The sequence below is a fragment of the Polypterus senegalus genome, chromosome 9, assembly GCF_016835505.1.
Source record: "Polypterus senegalus isolate Bchr_013 chromosome 9, ASM1683550v1, whole genome shotgun sequence".
NCBI classification, from domain to species: Eukaryota; Metazoa; Chordata; class Cladistia; order Polypteriformes; family Polypteridae; genus Polypterus; species Polypterus senegalus.
In genome coordinates, this window is record NC_053162.1 from 111,621,956 (window position 1) to 111,641,651 (window position 19,696).

Below are 19,696 nucleotides of genomic sequence, written 5' to 3' on the forward strand. Positions count from 1 at the left end.
CAACAATCCTCCATTCCCCTTGATACTGGGTAGAGATTGGTCAGATATAAACTGCAGCATAACGCTTGCTATCCCTAATAAAGCACTTGGTCTTGTTATGGACGCCGATTCTACGTCCTCAGCTACCTCCACGGCGTGTACACAGCCGGTAGGGGAACAGAATACAGGAAACAAACGGACCGTCACAGAGCGAAACGTCATCACCAAGCACTGCGCCAGCTCAGTCTGAAACCACGCCCCTTGAGGTCGAATCTGATCCCCTCAATCATCTGCAGTTTCAGTTTAGGCAGACACCGGCTTCATTTAAAAGGGAGCAATGGAATGATGACTCCCTTAAATTTGCGAAAAATGCAGTGATCTTAGTAGATGGCCAGCGCACCACACATCCCATGCCACAAGGTCCCCACTTGTATTAAATAATGACCTTTTATATCGGGTGGCAGGTCATGAAGGAGGGGTGAGGTCACTGCTCTTAGTTCCACGGACTTACTGGCGACAAGTCTGTGAACTAGCTCATACCCACCTCCTGGGAGCCCATCTGGGTCCCAAGAAAACTTTAGAGCGAATCAAGCTTCGATTTTTTTGGCCTGGGATTAATGAGGAGGTCTGCCGCTTTTGCATGTCCTGTCCGGAATGTCAATTATGGCAGATTTCTACAAGGGACTGTGCTCCTCTAATCGCTTTACCCCTAATTGATGTCCCTTTTGAATGTATTGGGGTTGATCTGGTGGGACCCCTAGAGCCTTCAGCCAGAGGACATAAATATATAATGGTCCTGGTGGCCACCCGATATCCTGAAGCTGTTCCCTTACGCTCAGCCACTTCCAAAAATATCGCACGGGAGTTGGTAGGAGTATTTTTGCGAGTCAGAATCCCTAAAGAAATCCTGACGGATCAAGGGACTGCATTTACCTCAGAAACGTTCAAGGAAATTGCTAAGTTACTGAAAATAAAACATTTAAAGACCTCTGTATATCATCCTTAAACAGATTCTCTAGTTGAGAGGTTTAACCAAACTCTCAAACAGATGTTACGCAAGGTAGTCAATGAGGACGGAAGGAACTGGGATCAGCTCCTCCTCCTCGTCCTTTTTGCATATTGGGAAGTCCCCCAAGCCTCCACGGGGTTCTCACCCTTTGAATTATTTTATGGACGACAACCCCGGGGTTTATTGGATATATTAAAGATTGGGAAGAGGAGGTCCTTCCCTCTGTAAATATACTTGAATATATCTCGCAATTACGCGATAGATTTGCAAAAATTAGACCTATCTTACATTCTCACATGGAAAAGGCGCAAGCAGCCCAGGCTCGGTATTATAACCGTGGCACATCTCTCCGGGAGATCCGCCCGGGGGATCGAGTCATGGTATTAGTTTCTACCTCACATTCCAAATGACTGGCTCATTGGTAAGGCCCATATGAAGTTAAGGAGAGGAAGGGTTTGGTCGATTACTTAGTTATCCAAACAAATCGTCAACCTAAAGAGCGGATTTATCATGTCAACTTGCTGAAACCGTGGAAGGAAAGGGATTCCGATCCCTCTTCCAGACAGCCCTCCTCCCTCTTCGCTCATAAATTACACCTTAACTTCAGTGATAATTTGACTCGCCAACAACGACGGGAGCTCAAAGCAGTTATCCTGTCCAGAGGTAGTGAACGAAAATCCTGGATGAACCTCCCTGGTTGCGCATGACATAGTGACGAAACCAGGAGTTATAGTCAGAGAATGCCCATATCAGATTTCTGAAGCAAAAAAGGCAGAAGTGGAGTTGGAGATCAAATGAATGCTGGACCTAGGTGTGATAGAGGAAAGTTTTAGTCCCTGGTCCAGTCCCATCGTATTGATTAAAAAGCCAGATGGAAGTTGGAGGTTTTGCAATGACTTCCGTCGGCTTGACCTAGTCTCCCAATTCGATGCCTATCTGATGCCGCGAGTGGACGACCTTCTCGAGTGGCTAGGACAAAACCAAATTTTCGACTACTCTTTATATGACCAAGGGGTACTGGCAGGTTCCTTTAACGGATTCCGCAAAGGAAAAGACTAAATTTAGCACTCCTAGCGGACATTGGCAGTATTGTGGCAGTATTTGGATTACATGGGGCAGCCGCTACCTTCCAATGTCTGGTGGACAAAGTACTCAGAGCCCATAATTCGTACAGTGATGCCTACTTGGATGACACTGTCATTTATTCCAGCACATGGAAGGAACACCTACTGCAGGTTGAGGCTGTATTACAGACACTAGTGAATGCTGGACTTCGTATTAATCCTAAGAAATGTTATTTTGAGTTGGTTGAAGCCAAATATTTAGGTTACCTAGTGGGCCGGGGTATGGTCAAACCACAATGCTCCAAAATAGATGCCATAGTGAATTGGCCCCATCCGATAGCCAAGCGGCAGGTACAAGTATTTCTCGGCTTAGCGGGTTACTATCGCCGGTTTGTACCCCGGTTTTCTGAGAGAGCAACGCCCTTGACAAACCTAACAAGGAAGGGGAAACCTAATCAGGTGGTTTGGGATGATGATACTGACACTGCATTTAGTGACCTTAAGCAGGCCCTTACGTCAGCTCCTATTTTGAAAGCTCCTGATTTTACTTTGCCTTTCATATTCCAGATGGATGCTTCGGACACAGGTCTTGGTGCCGTGCTGAGCCAAACCATCGATGGAGTGGAACACCCCGTTATGTACCTGAGTCGGAAACTGTTGGACCGAAAGACCAGGTATGCAGCAATGGAGTGGGAGGCTTTGGTGTTTAAATGAGTGATCATGCAGCTGAGGTACTACCTCCTGGGTCCGGACTTCACCCAGGTGACTGACCATGCACCGTTACAGTGGATGGCATTACACAGGGATTCAAATCCACAAGTCACAAGGTGGTTTTTGGACCTACAGTATTATAAGTTTTCGGTCATTTATCGTCGAGGTCTGTTGCAGGCCAATGCTGATGCCCTTTCTCGGTGCCACGGCCTCACGAACAAATACGCCCGACCCGATGGGTCTGGGCTGAGGGGAGGCCGTGTCACACACGTGCGACTAGGAGTGAGCTGAGTGGGCCAAGTGGAGGTGATTACCCGCCGGGCCAGGGGGTGGCAGGGTGCTCTAAGCCTGTTTCTGTTAGGTTTTGCAGATCAAATATGGGAAAACCTTCCTGATTCAATGTCACTTCCGATTCCGGCTCCCAGACTGACGTCACTTCTGGTTCCAGCTCCCAGACTGAAGTCACTTCCGGGTTACGGACTATAAATCCTCCATCTTGCCAAACCAAGGGCAGTTCATTTTGGGAACTCAAACCAGCAACATCAATTGTGCTCTCTAAATCCTTTTGCAGCTAGGAACAATATACAGGTGGCTGCCCCAAACCTTCTTTTAGTGTGTTGAGACTCATTATTTCACAATGTATATAAAAAATTGGCCTAAACACAAGCAGAGAATGATATGACACAAGAAAATATTTCTGAATTAGGTGATGTTGAATGCAGTGCCACTCAGCTTTCGGTGCTGGGGCCAATTCTTTTTTTCATGCACAAAAATGATCTTGAGAAGAATATAAAAACAAGCTGGTTAAGTTTGCAGATGATAAAAAGCTAGGTAGAATTCTAAATAATTTATTATCAGCCAAATCATTATGGATCAACTATGACAAAATCCCAACAATAAGTAAATGCTAAGTATTGTAAATAGGAAGTAAAATGTTACATTTATGGTATATACGTAATCCCTCGCTATATCGCGCTTTGACTTTCGCGGTTTCACTCTATCACGGATTTTAAATGTAAGCACATCTAAATATATATCACGGATTCTTCGCTGGTTCGCAGATTTCTGCAGACAATGGGTCTTTTAATTTATGCTACACGCTTCCTCAGTTTGTTTGCCCAGTTGATTTCATACAAGGGACGCTATTGGCGGATGGCTTAGAAGCTACCCAATCAGAGCATGTATTACATATTAACTAAAACTCCTCAATTCTATAAGATATGCATCCCGCGCGGAGCTTGATTGTTTGCTTGTCTCTGCCTCTATCTCACCCTCTCTGACATTCTCTGCGCCTGACAGAGGGGCTGTTTGCTTAAAAGATACTGACGCTACTCTAAAAAAATGCCGCTTTATTGCGGTGCTCGGCATATTTAAAAGCACAAAAGCACACGTATTGATTTTTTGATTGTTGCTTTAATCTCGTTCTCTTTCTCTGACGTTCTCTGTGCCTGACGGAGGAGATGTGAGCAGAGGGGCTGTTTGCACAGAGGCTGTTTGCTTAGAAGATACTAACGCACCTCTAAATGCCGTGGCAAACTTAAAAGCACAAGTATTGATTTTTTGATTGTTTGCTTTTCTTTGCGAGCGCGAGCTCTCTCTCTCCCTCTGAAATTCTCTGCTCCTGAAGAGAAGAAGATCTATTTGCATTCTTTTAATTGTGAGAAAGAACTGTCATCTCTGTCTTGTCATGGAGGACAGTTTAAACTTTTGACTAAAGGGTGTTATTTCATGTCTAGAAGGCTCTAATAATGTTAACAGTGTGGGCTTAAAATATATAAAAATAACTACACAAACATATGGTTTCTACTTCGCGGATTTTCGTCTATCGCGGGGGGTTCTGGAACGGAACCCCCGCGATCAAGGAGGGATTACTGTAATATGTACGGTATATACCAAACACATAAAGTAAATTAACAAAAAAAAATTAACTTGAAAGCACATCTTATGAAAAGAACCTACGATTCATAACGCACTCTTCATCTTGAACATTAATGTAAAGGAACAGATTAAGAAGGCTAAAAGAATGTTATTTAGCTTGATGTGTGGAGTACATGTCAAAAGAGGTTATGATTAAGGTATTTAATGTACTTGCAATACTATGTGCAGTTTTGGTTTCCATATTGCAAAATAGACATAGCAGCAGTATAAAAAGTCTAGAGAAGCCCAACTATGTTGACTTCAGGACTGCAAGCCATCAGTTATTAGAACATATTGAAGGAGTTAAAAATCATATTTGTATTATTTTATATGTATAACTTAAACATGCATTCATCTTTATTAAATGGGGCAACAATGCTTCTATACTTACAGTATCAGCACTAAGGCAAACATTACTAATTATAAGAATCAGATGCTGAAATAGCTAAAACTTATAAAGTATATGCATTGATCTACAGTGGTGTGAAAAACTATTTGCCCCCTTCCTGATTTCTTATTCTTTTGCATGTTTGTCACACAAAATGTTTCTGATCATCAAACACATTTAACCATTAGTCAAATGTAACACAAGTAAACACAAAATGCAGTTTTTAAATGATGGTTTTTATTATTTAGGGAGAAAAAAAATCCAAACCTACATGGCCCTGTGTGAAAAAGTAATTGCCCCCTTGTTAAAAAATAACCTAACTGTGGTGTATCACACCTGAGTTCAATTTCCGTAGCCACCCCCAGGCCTGATTACTGCCACACCTGTTTCAATCAAGAAATCACTTAAATAGGGGCTGCCTGACACAGAGAAGTAGACCAAAAGCACCCCAAAAGCTAGACATTATGCCAAGATCCAAAGAAATTCAGGAACAAATGAGAACAGAAGTAATTGAGATCTATCAGTCTGGTAAAGGTTATAAAGCCATTTCTAAAGCTTTGGGACTCCAGTGAACCACAGTGAGAGCCATTATCCACAAATGGCAAAAACATGGAACAGTGGTGAACCTTCCCAGGAGTGGCCGGCCGACCAAAAGTACCCCAAGAGCGCAGAGACAACTCATCCGAGAGGTCACAAAAGACCCCAGGACATTGTCTAAAGAACTGCAACAATTAAGGTCAGTGTTCACGACTCCACCATAAGAAAGAGACTGGGCAAAAACGGCCTGCATGGCAGATTTCCAAGACATAAACCACTGTTAAGTAAAAAGAACACTAGGGCTCATCTCAATTTTGCTAAGAAACATCTCAATGATTGCCAAGACTTTTTGCAAAATACCTTGTGGACTGATGAGACAAAAGTTGAACTTTTTGGAAGGCAAATGTCCCGTTACATCTGGCGTAAAAGGAACACAGCACTTCAGAAAAAGAACATCATACCAACAGTAAATGATGTTGGTGGTAGTGTGATGGTCTGGGGTTGTTTTGCTGCTTCAGGACCTGGAAGGCTTGCTGTGATAGATGGAACCATGAATTTTACTGTCTATCAAAAAATCCTGAAGGAGAATGTCCGGCCATCTGTTCGTCAACTCAAGCTGAAGCGATCTTGGGTGCTGCAACAGGACAATGACCCAAAACACACCAGCAAATCCACCTCTGAATGGCTGAAGAAAAACAAAATGAAGACTTTGGAGTGGCCTAGTCAAAGTCCTGACCTGAATCCAATTGAGATGCTATGGCATGACCTTAAAAAGGCGGTTCATGCTAGAAAACCCTCAAAGCTGAATTAAAACAATTCTGCAAAGATGAGTGGGCCAAAATTCCTCCAGAGCGCTGTAAAAGACTCATTGCAAGTTATCGCACACGCTTGATTGCAGTTATCGCTGCTAAGGGTGGCCCAACCAGTTATTAGGTTCAGGGGGCAATTACTTTTTCACACAGGGCCATATAGGTTTGGATTTTTTTTTCTCCCTAAATAATAATAACCATCATTTAAAAACTGCATTTTGTGTTTACTTGTGTTATATTTGACTAATGGTTAAATGTGTTTGATGATCAGAAACATTTTGTGTGACAAACATGCAAAAGAATAAGAAATCAGGAAGGGGCAAATAGTTTTTCACACCACTGTAAATACTCTGAACACTCTACATTTACACAGATCTTCCATACTATGCAAACTCGCCCTTATTAACACTATATTGCCAATGATTTCCTTCTCTAACTTCTTATTTTTATCTGAATTCAGTTTCAACATTTCATCATATTTTTGTCATTATGTAAAGTAATTAGGTAGTATGTATTAATTATATATCAATACATGTCATTATATAAATAAGTTTAATGTCTGTCAAATTACTTTAAAATTTTGCAATACTGTACTTACATCTTCATGTCCATATGTGCATGCAAGATGCAAAGGAGTATTGCCATTGTTATCTTGCATGTTAGTGTTTGCATTATAATGTAACAGCAGCAACTATAAAATAGAATGAAAGTATTAATGTCATATTAACTTAATAGAAATATCAAAAAATTATACTGTATTCTTAAAACAGCTGGCTTTCAATGTATTAAAAAACTCATTTTAGCAATGTGTCTTAGTATTTAGAATAGCTACTTTCCTAATTTGTGCAAAATAAAGATCTCCATACAAAAAAAAAAAAAAAACAAGGTGCCTTTGAAATGAAAATCTAGCAACTGTACAACCATGGTAAAGCAAAAATATACATCACAACCATTGTATGGTGTATTCATTTTTTACTAAATTGACTAAATTAAAACAATATGTAAACAGAATCATAACGAATAATGTGTGGAAATTATTGGTTAAAATCTGTGTATATTTACAGTGCCCTACATAATGTTTTGTATAAAGACATTTTCCATGATTTACACCTCTACTCCACAGTTTAAAATTACATATCAAATAGTTTAGTCATGATTAAAGTGTACATTGCAGACATTCATTTAAGGGTATTTGCATACATTTTGGTCAAACACTTTTTTTTTCTCCCCATTTCAGGGCACCTTAATATTTCAGGAAATTAGTGTCACAGGTGTTAATAACTACTCAAATAAGCTTCATTGCTTTAATAGTATAAGCATAAGATACCAAGGCATGTTTCTACCTACAGACTACCTTTGGAGTCTGTAGTTGCCACTGCTCAATTTGAGGACAAGAGCTGTGTATAGTAAGAGGAGAGAAGAGGACCTGTACCGACTGGCAAGACAGAGGGATCAACCTGGGAAAGATGTGCAGCAGGTTAGGGTGATAAAGGATAAAGGAAACATACTCACAAGCGAGGATGGTGTGTTGAGAAGATGGAAAGAGTACTTCAAGAAGCTGCTGAATGATGGGAATGAGACAGAGAGAAGACTGGTTGATTTGGAGATAGTGAATCAGGAAGTGCAATGGATTAACAAAGAGGAAGTAAGGATAGCTATGAAGAGGATGAAGAATGGAAAGGCCGTTGGTCCAGATGATATACCTGTGGAAGCATGGCGGTGTTTAGGAGAAGTGGCAGTGGAGTTTTTAATCAAATTGTTTAATGGAATCTTGGAAAGTGAGAGGATGCCCGAGGAGTGGAAAAGAAGTGTACTGGTACTTATTTTTAAGAATAAGGGGTGTGTGCAGAGCTGTAGTAACTACAGGGGAATAAAATTGATGAGTCACAGCATGTTAGGAGAAAGAGTAGTGGGAGCTAGGCTAAGAAGGGAGATGATTAGTGAACAACAGTATGATTTCATTCCAAGAAAGAGCACCACAGATGCAATGTTTGCTCTGAGGGTGCTGATAGAGAAGTACAGAAAAGGCCAGAAGGAGTTGCATTGCATTTTTGTGGGCCTGGAGAAAGCATATAACAGGGTGCCTCAAGAGGAGTTCTGGTATTGTATGAAAAAGTCAGGTGTGGCAGATAAGTACGTAACAGTTGTACAGGATTTGTACGAGGGAAGTGCGACAGTGGTGAGGTCTGCGGTAGGAGTGACGGATGCATTCCAAGTGGAGGTGGGATTACATCAGGGATAGGCTCTATCGTTTCTTATTTGCAATGGTGATGGACAGGTTGACAGATGAGATTAGACAGGAGTCCCATTGGACGATGATGTTTGCTGATGACATTGTGATCTGTAGCAAGAGTAGGGAGAAGGTTGAGGAGACCCTGGAGATGTGGAGATATGCTCTACAGAGGAGAGGAATGAAGGTCAGTAGGAACAAGACAGAATACATGTGTGTGAATGAGAGGGAGGTCAGTGGAATGGTGAGGATGCAGGGAGTACAGCTGGTGAAGGTGGATAAGTTTAAATACTTGGAATCAGGCAGGGTGGAATGGGTTGAGAAGAGTGTCAGGAGTAATTTGTGACAGATGGGTATCAGCAAGAGTGAAAGGGAAGATCTACAGGATGGTAGTGAGACCAGCTTTGTTATATGGGTTGGAGACAGTGGCACTGACCAGAAAGCAGGAGACAGAGCTGGAGGTGGCAGAGATAAAGATGCTAAGATTTGCATTGGGTATGACAAGGATGGATAGGATTAGAAATGAGTACATTAGAGGGTCTGCTCAGATTGGACTGATGGGAGACAAACTCAGAGAGGCAAGATTGCGTTGGTTTGAACATGTGCAGAGGAGAAGTGCTGGGAATATTTGGAAAAGGATGTTAAATATAGCGCTGCCAGGCAAGAGGAAAAGAGGAAGGTCTAAGAGAAGATTTATGGATGTGGTGAGAGTGGCCATGCAGGTGATGGGTGTGACAGAGCAAGATGCACCAGACAGGAAGATATGGAAAAAGATGATCCACTGTGGCAACCCCTAATGGGAGCAGCTAGAAGAAGAAGAAGAAGAAGCTGTGCCAATTAAAGTGAAACCATTTGGAGGCATTGGTAAATTCTTAGGATTACCTAAATAAACTGGAACATCACGAAGAAAGAAATATCGCACTGGTGAGCTCAGTAATCTCAAAGGGACGGGTAAATCAAGGAAGACCTCCACTGCTGATGAGAGAAGAATGCTCATTATGGTAAAGGAAAAGCTCCAAACGTCTATCTGACAAATGAGAAATAATAATAATAATATTCAGGAGGCAGATGTGTCAACGGCTACTATCCACTGAAGACTTTATAAACAGAAATACAGAGCTCACCCTACAAAATGCAAGCCAACATTTAGCCACAAAACCATGATGGCCAGATTACAGTTTGCAAATAAGTACTTTAAAAGAGCCTGCAAAATTCTGCAAAAAGGTCTTGTGGACAGACAAAGATTAACCTGTATCAGAGTGATGACAAAAGCAAACTGTGGAGATGAAAAGAAATGCCCAAGATCCAAGGCATACCACCTCTTATATTAAACCTAACTTGGGCATATATGGCTGCCACAGGCGCTGGTACACTTATCTTCATTGATGATGTAACTGCTGATGACAGTTTCAGAATGAATTCTGAGGTGGATACAAACATCTTACCTGCTCAAGTTCTAGTAAATGCCTCCAAACTCATTGGACAGTGCTTCATAACAAGATAATGGTTGCAAACATACTATCAAAGCAACAGAGGAGATTTTCAAAGCTAAAAAGTAGAAAATTTGTGAATGGCCAAAACAGTCACCTGATTTAAATCCAATTGGGGACAAGCCCACAAACATCTTTTTATGCGGCTTAGTGAGGCACTATTAATTACAGGCTATTGTTTTTGTTTTTAGTATGGCCTGTTTGCTTGACTTATTTTTTAAGAATCAAGGACGCTTTGTTTTTGAGGGAACTGAAACAGGTTTTGTTTTGGACATGGCGACTCTGCTGGGCCTTTTGACTCACCAGAGCCAAAACAGTAGCTTAGCTCTTATAAGTAAAGCTGCATTCTGCGCTTACCAGCACAGCTGCCTATGATTTTAGGCAGTTTTACTGGATGCTGGTGCAATAAACAGTTCAGTGTTTTCATATGTGGGTCATCCTGGTTCCAACTAAATGATATGGGCTGATCAATTTAAAGGCCTCCAATTTTAATTAGCTCAAGATTGGGAATGTGAGGAATGTAAAATATGATCAGATGATTGTCATCTTCGGGGAAGTCAGCAAATATGACCAAGTCTTGATGACTGTTATGAAAAATTGATTATTATTAGGGGAATAAAGTTTACAAGGTTAAGTAATTGTTATGAAAACAGGTACAGCACAAGTTCATTATTATGAAAGATAACATTTAAAGTGAATGACAAGAATTATGTACGAAATGTTCTTGTGATAAGAACTGACATACAAACGAACCGCACCTGAACCACTGGGCTCATTTCATGAACTTAGACAGGCTTCATGATCTCTGCAATTGTTTTCTATGCTATGCTATGCTATAAAGTCTTAAATTCTGACTGCCTTTCTGAAGACTCTGCTTGATTTTCCTGAAGATGTCTCCACAATACACTTAAAGTCAGCAACATGCACTTAAAGTCTATAACGATGCAACCACATCTGAATTGTTTGATTTGTAATTTTAAACTGTGGGTAAATCAAGAAAAATTCTGTCTTTGTCCCAGACATTACGGAGGGCACTGTACATATCAGTTTAAAGAGACTAGAATTAGACTTTACAAACAGGTATAGTCTCTCTTCCATACATGTCTGATAATGTCAGGATTTTATTTTTGCATATCTGCAAAAGATGAACACAAACCAATAAATACAAACCTATACAAATATTATTTTAAAGTTGCTACATATATAATTTTATAAAAATAAAACTATTTAGGGACACTGTCCAAATTAAATATTCTTCCTTTCTACTAACAAAAAAATGATTTGCTATTCAATTAACACAAAAGTAAAAGAAATGCTACAGTAATAATTTATTTTAAAAGATTGGAAACTGGCTATTAAATACAAAGAGAGACTGAACCTTTTACTTACTGTTACACTTTGATAACCTTTCTGGCAGGACAAATGCAGAGGAGTCAAAGCGTGATAGTCGGTGGCATTTATGTCAGCCCCTTTTGAAACCAACAAGTCAACTAATGAAGACTGACCTTTAAAAATAAAAAAAAGAACTTCAGAAAAGTTTTTCATTTCACATGGGAAATTTCATGTACAGTCACAGTACAGTTTGTGATTATTTAGTTTCACAAATATCAAGCATCTAATGAGGAGCCTCAGACTCTATCTAATCATAATGTGTGACTGAAAGTTGTAAAAATCTTTTATTGATATTATGGGTAATTTTTTTATTAATGTTTGTGTTTCCCTTTGTAATTTTACCTATTAGTCTATTCTGATAATACACTTAACAGTTTAAAATCATTACTCCACCCAAAGAGAATGTCCAGAACTTTCATTATATCCTTCTACAAGAAAAACAAGGAAAAACTCTTTAAAAAAGACAGATGTGAGGCCAAGGAAAGACAGCCACCTAGTACCATTCATATGTAAATTAATTGTGGTAAACTGCATATTTCACAGATGCACAACACAAGTAAAGGTGTATACAGTATGCTAATTTGATTTTTTCTTTTTTTCAAATAGTTACCCAGGTACCAAAGCTGTGGACATCTTCCAATTTCCGTGTGGTAGACTTAAAAAAGTTTCTACAGAATTTCTGTTTTGTTTATAATAAGGTCCAAAAATAAACATATAAAAATAAAAAAAGAATAGCAAGGTTACTAAATTGCTTCAATTTATGTATTGTTCTACTGACTATGAACTGATGTTAATGTTAAAAAATGTTTTTGCTATCTTTTTCCAGTTTTAAGAATTTCAATAGATATTTGAGGTTCTTCAAAATCCCTTTGGATTGAACTATGTTGAATTTCATCCAGAACTGTAGTTTTAAAACCTACATCTAAATCTCATTAATTGAGTACCACTTATCCTTCCAATTATCTTGTTTATGTGAAGTTTCAATACCTTTTACAATCTTCCCCAAACTGAAAAATGTTTAACAGGGATAAGAGAATGTACAATTTTGTGTGACCTATTTTTTTGCCCTAACGTTTTCTTTATAGTACTTTGAATTGTATAAACTTGTATAAACTTGTATAAAAGCCATTCACACAAGAAACCACAAAATTCCAGAGGGTTCACAAACAATATCCTTTATCACTGAACTTAAGAGAATTTCATTTAAAACAGTTTAAGAGAGCAGTTGTCAAAAAAACAACCCAAGTTAGCCAACTAGCAAAGGCTTGCCCTAACAACAATATGGTTTAGAAACTGTCAAGTGATTCACAAAGCCTAAAGAACCACATAATAAGATAATAAGATTCCATAGCCTTGATATTCAGTTTAATTTTTATACATCTCAAAATGAGCGTGGAAAAGAGCATACGCAACATTTTTTGTGCATATGCACCGTTTATATATAAGGCCCCTGGTCCTCCATGTTTTGTTCACCTTCCGCAATGTACCACTGGCATCTGCGAGTTTCTACTTATTCAAGTTACTCTACAAGAGACAACCCTGCGGCTGACTTGAGCTTAAAAAAGGGGGCTGGGATGAGGAACAGAAGACCACTCCTTTCTAAAGCAACATTCTGGAATATGTTGGGGGCTTGCAAGACTACTTTGTTAAGCTGCTGCCCCTGGTTGTAAAATACATGGAGATGATGCAACATGCACAGGCCAAGAAATTCAACCATGGCCCCACTAGTTTCACACTGAAGATGGGATTTTGTCACTGATATCCACCTCCCATTCCCAGGTCTTTGCCAATTGGCAAGGGCCTTTCATACTGTGGAAAGAATTGGTGGACTATCTGATATCCCAACCTAACCAGGGCTAGTGTATTTACTATGTCAATCTCCTCAAGCCATAGCAAACCCATGTGGGTAGCAACTCTTTGTAGGTTCCTGGAGAGGCACTCTTCTCAGACGTTGCTGAACATCATGGAGACTCTTAGCTGGTGCAAACTGTGAGACGCTATTGCCTTCATCACAGGGGTGGTGTATTCTAAGCTGTGCCAACCACTGCTAATCACCCATGACAAAATCACCCTGACAGAGTTGTAGTGTCTCCCAGAGGTGAAGAAGGAAAAGGTAGGACTGGAAATTAAATGTATGCTTGATTTACGTGGGCGCAGTGGGTAGAGCTGCTGCCTCGCAGTTAGGAAACCCAGGTTCGGTTCCGGGTCCTCCCTGCGTGAAGTCTGCATTTTCTCCCTGTGTCTGCTTGAGTTTCATCCGGGTGCTCCGGTTTCCTCCCACAGTCCAAAGACATGCAGGTTAGGTGCATTGGCGATCTTAAATTGTCCCTACTGTGTGCTTGGTGTGTGTGTGTATATGCGCACCCTACGGTGGGCTGGCGCCCTGCCTGGGGTTTGTTTCCTGGTATTGGCTCCAGCAGTCCCCCGTGACCCTGTAGTTAGGAGCAGGTGTCACAAAAATGAGACATGAACAGATAAAGGTTTGGGGCAGCCACCCGTATAATATGGTATCCCGGCTGCAAAAGTTGTTTTTATCACATAATCAGCACTGAAGTGCATACAACTGAGTCCAGAACAAGACTGAGGGAAAAGGGAAAAAGGGCAGGCTTTTAAAGGGGAAGACAGGAAGTGAGGTCATAAGGATCGGGCACGTGTTCATCAATCATTGGATCAAGCCCGGACGTGACATCAGAGGGGCCGGAGCTGGTAAGGTCTATTTCCATTGGCTCGGTCCCGGAAGTGACGTCAAGAGAGCCAGGTGGAATCTCCTGGGAATGGTCTACAGGAAAGGGAGAAAAAGAGTCAGTGCACTCTGCCACATCCCGGCATGCCTCAGAACTGCCTTCACTCAAGCCCTTTAGCTGCCTCCCATGTGCACGTGTGTGACACAGGTTGGATAATGGATGGATGGATGACTTAAGAGTTTCTGAAGAAAGCCATGACTAGCACAAAAAAAACAACTCATGGTTCAGATCAGGCAGGCTGTTTCTCTCAATCATGACTCACCAGGCTCTATATCTATGTCATTCCCAAGGCAAGCACTAAAGTCACCCTTGAAACGGACGGCATCATTCATGTACCTCGTGAACCTTTTCTAAGTTGTATTGAAGTAACCCTTTCATCATCCGGAGAAAACTACAGTTGCACAGTATCCCACACTACCTGAGGTCTTTTAAACAAGGGAAATCCAGAGAAAGACCACTCTTGATCAAGAAATTTGGTTCCAGAACAAGTGATATTTGTGGAGGTTCTATATCTAAATGGTATGTTTCCAGCTCCAGCACCAACTTGGGTGTCTTCTCTACCAGAGATGTAATGTATGGTCTAATCTATGGTCTCAGACTTTTCTGCCTATGCCCACCACTAAACTAACATTTAGTCTAGACACCCTTTGTCATACACATGGTAAACACACAGGAATGCTCCACATCACCATTTTAGGATTAGCTCAGCAAGAATATATAGGTTTCCAGATTGCTAGGCACTCACCACTACCAGGGCCTGGCACCAGAAGTGGCTCCTGGTAACCTTGTCCCAGAATAAATTCATTGTCACCATGCAAAGTCATATAACCTATACAGTATAATATATAGATTCAGCGGGTTGGAAAATGGATGGATGGATGGATGGAAGATATTCTGAATATTGCTCTCAGTATGCCACCTGAAGTGATTCTAGATATTACAGCTATATCTTTGGATCTTACAACTTTAACAGGTGCTTATGTAGCTAAACAGGTAGTCTGATGGTGGAGGATCAAAGGCAAAAGATCTAACTCAATTCAAGAAATGAGGACTATAGCAACCACTGGAATATGTCTACCTAATGTGCGCTCGCTGAAAAACAAAGTGGACAAACTGCAGCTGTTAATACATACTAAAATTGACTTTTGTTAATTATCTGCTCTGTGCTTGACTGAAACGTGGCTCAATAACTATTCCTGACTCTGCATTGGACTTTTCTGACTTCATGCCATACCGAGCAGTCCGTGTTATCAAACTTTGCAACAAAAGAAAGGGTGGAGGAGTGTGTTTCTACATTAATCAAGGTTGGTGTAACAATGCAACAGTTCTTTTTAAATCAGGCTCTCCCAACCTAGACTTGCTTGTTGTAAACTGTAAGCCATTTCATTTACCATGTGAGTTCTTCTCAGTGATTCTGGCCAGTGTTAACATTTGCCCTCGAGCTAATGCTCATGAAGTGCAGTGGTGACTTACTGATATAATCAATGAGATCGAAAAAGACAACTAGGATGATTTTAACCATGTCAGTTTTAACTGGGTTCTTCTGAAATATCAACAGCAAATAAAATAAATAATAATAATAATAATAGTAATAATAATACATTTTATTTAATAGGCGCCTTTCGTAACACTCAAGGTCACCATACAATGAAATTAAACAACAGTAATAAGATATAAAAACAAAGAAGATGATAAAATAAAATAGCAGTAACGTACAGAGGTAGTAGCAAACATCAAAGATAACAGGCAGTAACAGTGTTAAATTCATAATTGGTATGCCAGTTTGAAGAGATAAATTTTGAAGGCAGTTTTCAAATGTGATATTGATTCTAGTTGACGGATATGAGATGGAAGAGAACTCCAGAGTTGAGGAACTCCCATATGACAGAGTTTGATGAGTGGTACAGAAAGTAGAGCTACAGATGAGGATCTGAGGGAGCTAGAGGAAGTTTAAGTCTGTAGGAGTTCGGTAAGATAGAGAAAAGTAAGGCTGTGTAGAGCTTGAAATGTTAAGAGCAGTATTTTGTATTGTATTCGGTAGTGAATAGGTAGCCAGTGAAGCTGGGAGAGAATAGGTGTAACATATTCAGTGGATTTGGAACAGGTTATTATCCAAGCAACAGAATTTTGAATAAGTTGTAAGAGATAGATAAGTTTTTCGGAGATGCCAGATAGAATAGCATTATAGTAATCTATAAGTGAAATGACTAGGGCATTAACCAATACTTCAGTACTGTGTTGCATAGGAACAGGACAAAGTCTAGAAATGTTTTGGAGATGGAAGAAGGCATTCCGAGAAACATTACTTATATGGGAATAAAAAGAGAGAGTACTGTCTACAATGACGCCCAGGTTTTTAACCTAAGAAGAGATGTTTGTGTTGAAGATGTTAATTAAAATGGACGAATGGTTAACCTTAGCGAGTGTAGATTTAGAACCAATGAAGAGCACCTCAGTTTTATTGCTATTTAACTGGAGAAAATTGTGAGTCATCCATAACTTTATGTCTGGGAGACATGCCATAAGAGTATTTGGAGGGAAAACATAAGTGTATTTTATTGGATAGATAAAGTTATGTGTCATCAGCATAACAATGAAATGTAATACCAATGTGTCAAAAGATATTAATTATTGGGAAGATGTAAATGAGAAAAAGCAGCGACCCCAAAACAAAACCCTACGGAACTCCCTGAGTAATGACTGCATTCTCAGATTTAAAGTCCTTTCCTTGAAAAAATTGCCTCCTTGAGGTAGGTGAGAAAACCACTGGAGGACAAGGCCACAGACTCCAAAACTAGCAAGTTGTTTCAAAAGTATCTGAAGAGATATTGTGTCAAATTTGGAACTGAGGCCAAGATATACAAGAACTGGTAAAACTCCCATGTCAGCTGCCTGGAGAAGATCATTTGTGATTTTGACTAGAGCAGTTTCTGTGCTGTGTTTAGAACAAAAAACAGATTGAAACTGTTCAAAAAAGGTTATTTTTTGAAAGATGGGACTGAAGTTGGGAGGCAACGATCTTTTTGAGAACATTAGATATGAATAGAACATTTGAAATAGGCTGATAATTGTTAAGGATATCAGGTTCTAAGCCAGGTATTTTTAGAATTGGAGTAATTTAGGCCATTTTTAGTGAGAGGGAGACAGTGCCTGTAGTAAGGGAAGAATTAACTATAGTAGTTATGGTGGAAATATGTGACAGATAGCCTATTATAGCCTATTCATTGTGGAGGGAAAAAAGTACCACCTAAGATAAAATCATTCTAGATCATTGCTAAGCACCTTGATAATTCTGATCATTCTATGAGTCAATTATTCCTGCATACAATCAAAAGCTGAAAACTGTAAATCCCATCATAATAACAGTTAAAAAGTGGACCAGCAAGGCAATAGAGGAGCGTCAGGACTGCTTTGCCCGTACAGACTGAAACGCCTTCAAAACTACCACCACCAACATACACAAATACACTGATACTGTAACTTTACATATACGTTTTTCTGAAGATGTTTACATTCCAACAAAAACAATTTTGCAGTTTAGCAATGATAAAGCCTTGATTCACACCAGAGTTCAAATGATTCAGGAAAGCCGAGGATATGTTGGAGAAAAGGATCAATGGTGAAAAAAATAAAATACATAGGTACGCTACTGGAAAAACTGCCTGCAAATGAGAGCACTTCACTCTGGAAGGGCCTTAAACAGGTCACTAACTGCAATAAACAAACTTTAACACTAGAATCCCTGAAGTCTAGTAGGCTGGCTAATTAGCTAAATCAGTGTTATGGTCACTTTGAAAGACAATGCAATATAAATCTACCTGATGGTCTCACCGTTAGTACTCAACACTCCTCTTCCCTTCAGCTTATCCCTCCTGTCATCACTGCAAAAGACATCTACGGCTTATTCAAAGAGCAAAATATTAAAAAAAAAAAAAACTGCTGGCCTGGATCTTACTCCCCTTCTAATCTCAGGTACTGTGCAGACTAGTTGTCTACAGTATTTGCTGACATTTTCAACCAAGCTCTGGATTTGTGCACTGTTCCTGCATGCTTTAAGACCTCTATCATCATTTCAATCCTTAACACTAGAATTACCAGAGCCTATGAAAAAACTCGTAAATCCATCCCACCTTAAATAGCTTCTTAAATCCCTTCACACCTCTCCGCCAGTGTCCTTTGTCCTCTAAATGTGCTGATAAAGAGAAGGTAGAAGCAGCCGGCTATTCCATCCCCCCACCAATTTAGAACGTGCACGAACTTCTCTCAGCTCATGCCTTGATTGAGTATCTGGGAGTGAAGTGAAGTTTTAGAGTGGAAATAATAGATTGTTATTTGGAACACACGCATTTCATGTCTGTTCCGTTTCTACAGTAATCTGTGTAAAGACATTGTTAAAACAGAAACGTTTTTTATATTCTAGTAGTAGATGACAAAATGTAGGCATAAACTATATAATGTATGAAACCTGAAGTCCAAATATCAAAGAAACATTTTCACAAAAGGTACAAATATAACACATCAGTTGCACTTTTATTTAAAAATATAACTGCAGAAACAAAAAGCCACCTTAACATGTGACATTGACACCCGTTTATTATGATTGCCTCCGTGGCGCAATAGATTCAGCTGCCGACTGGGAACCAAAAGGTCGCGAGTTCGAACCTGCACTATTCCGTTTTGAGAAGTAAACTGCTCTTTAGAATAAAAGCATACATTTGATTTCAGTCTGTAACAGCCGGTGTAATTTATGATCCTTATAAAGGTTTTTTTTAAATTCACTTTTCATTCTCTCAGTCGCGTTCAGAGTCAATCCATACAACCCCATCTGACACGGCTGTTTTCACATAAAGACGCGCTATAGCTCTGCAGTGTACTTGTGACTACATTCTCATAAAAAATGTTTGCGAAATTAAGTGTCTGCGGTGCTCTTTTCGTGGCATTACACGTGTATTTTCTGAGCATGCCCGTTTGAGCATGCTCAATCACAGGAACATATTTTGGTGTAACTAAGTTAACTAAATAAGTGCACTTTTATTCAAGACTACCTGTATAACTGAAGAAAAAAGAAAGCAAGTTACAATAGGCGATTGATACGACAGCTTGCATGGTGTAATGCTAAGAAGTGCTGATTTCCATTCTGAGCTATATAAAATCATCACATTCAAATATTAACAGTTCCCACACACCCAAGGACCGTCCTTCCTATATTTACGACACATGTACTTGTTTCAGTGTACACACCTCTCTGTGCTATGGTTCCTGTTACACTGAATGAGCACCTGTACTCTCTTCCCTGGGGGAAGGTCCCACATCAGAGAATTTCCAGTTCCTGCATAAATTCACACCCGATCTGACGCTGTTCGTTTTCAAATAATATTGCATTAGTACAATGATGTTTTCACATATATTGTCTCTTTCTTTCAGGT

General features: G+C 39.9%; 1 protein-coding gene across 2 annotated transcripts in view; it reads right to left on the reverse strand.

Moving 5' to 3' along the window:
- Positions 1–19,696, reverse strand: part of ankrd27 (ankyrin repeat domain 27 (VPS9 domain)) — a 668,625-nt gene that overhangs the window by 210,334 nt on the left and 438,595 nt on the right. For both annotated transcript variants that reach the window (XM_039763577.1, XM_039763578.1), the window contains exons 16-17: positions 11,524–11,639; positions 7,013–7,105 (exon numbers count right to left, since the gene is read on the reverse strand). In XM_039763577.1, the coding sequence (XP_039619511.1) occupies positions 7,013–7,105; positions 11,524–11,639 (209 nt within the window). The remainder of the gene's footprint in view (positions 1–7,012; positions 7,106–11,523; positions 11,640–19,696) is intronic.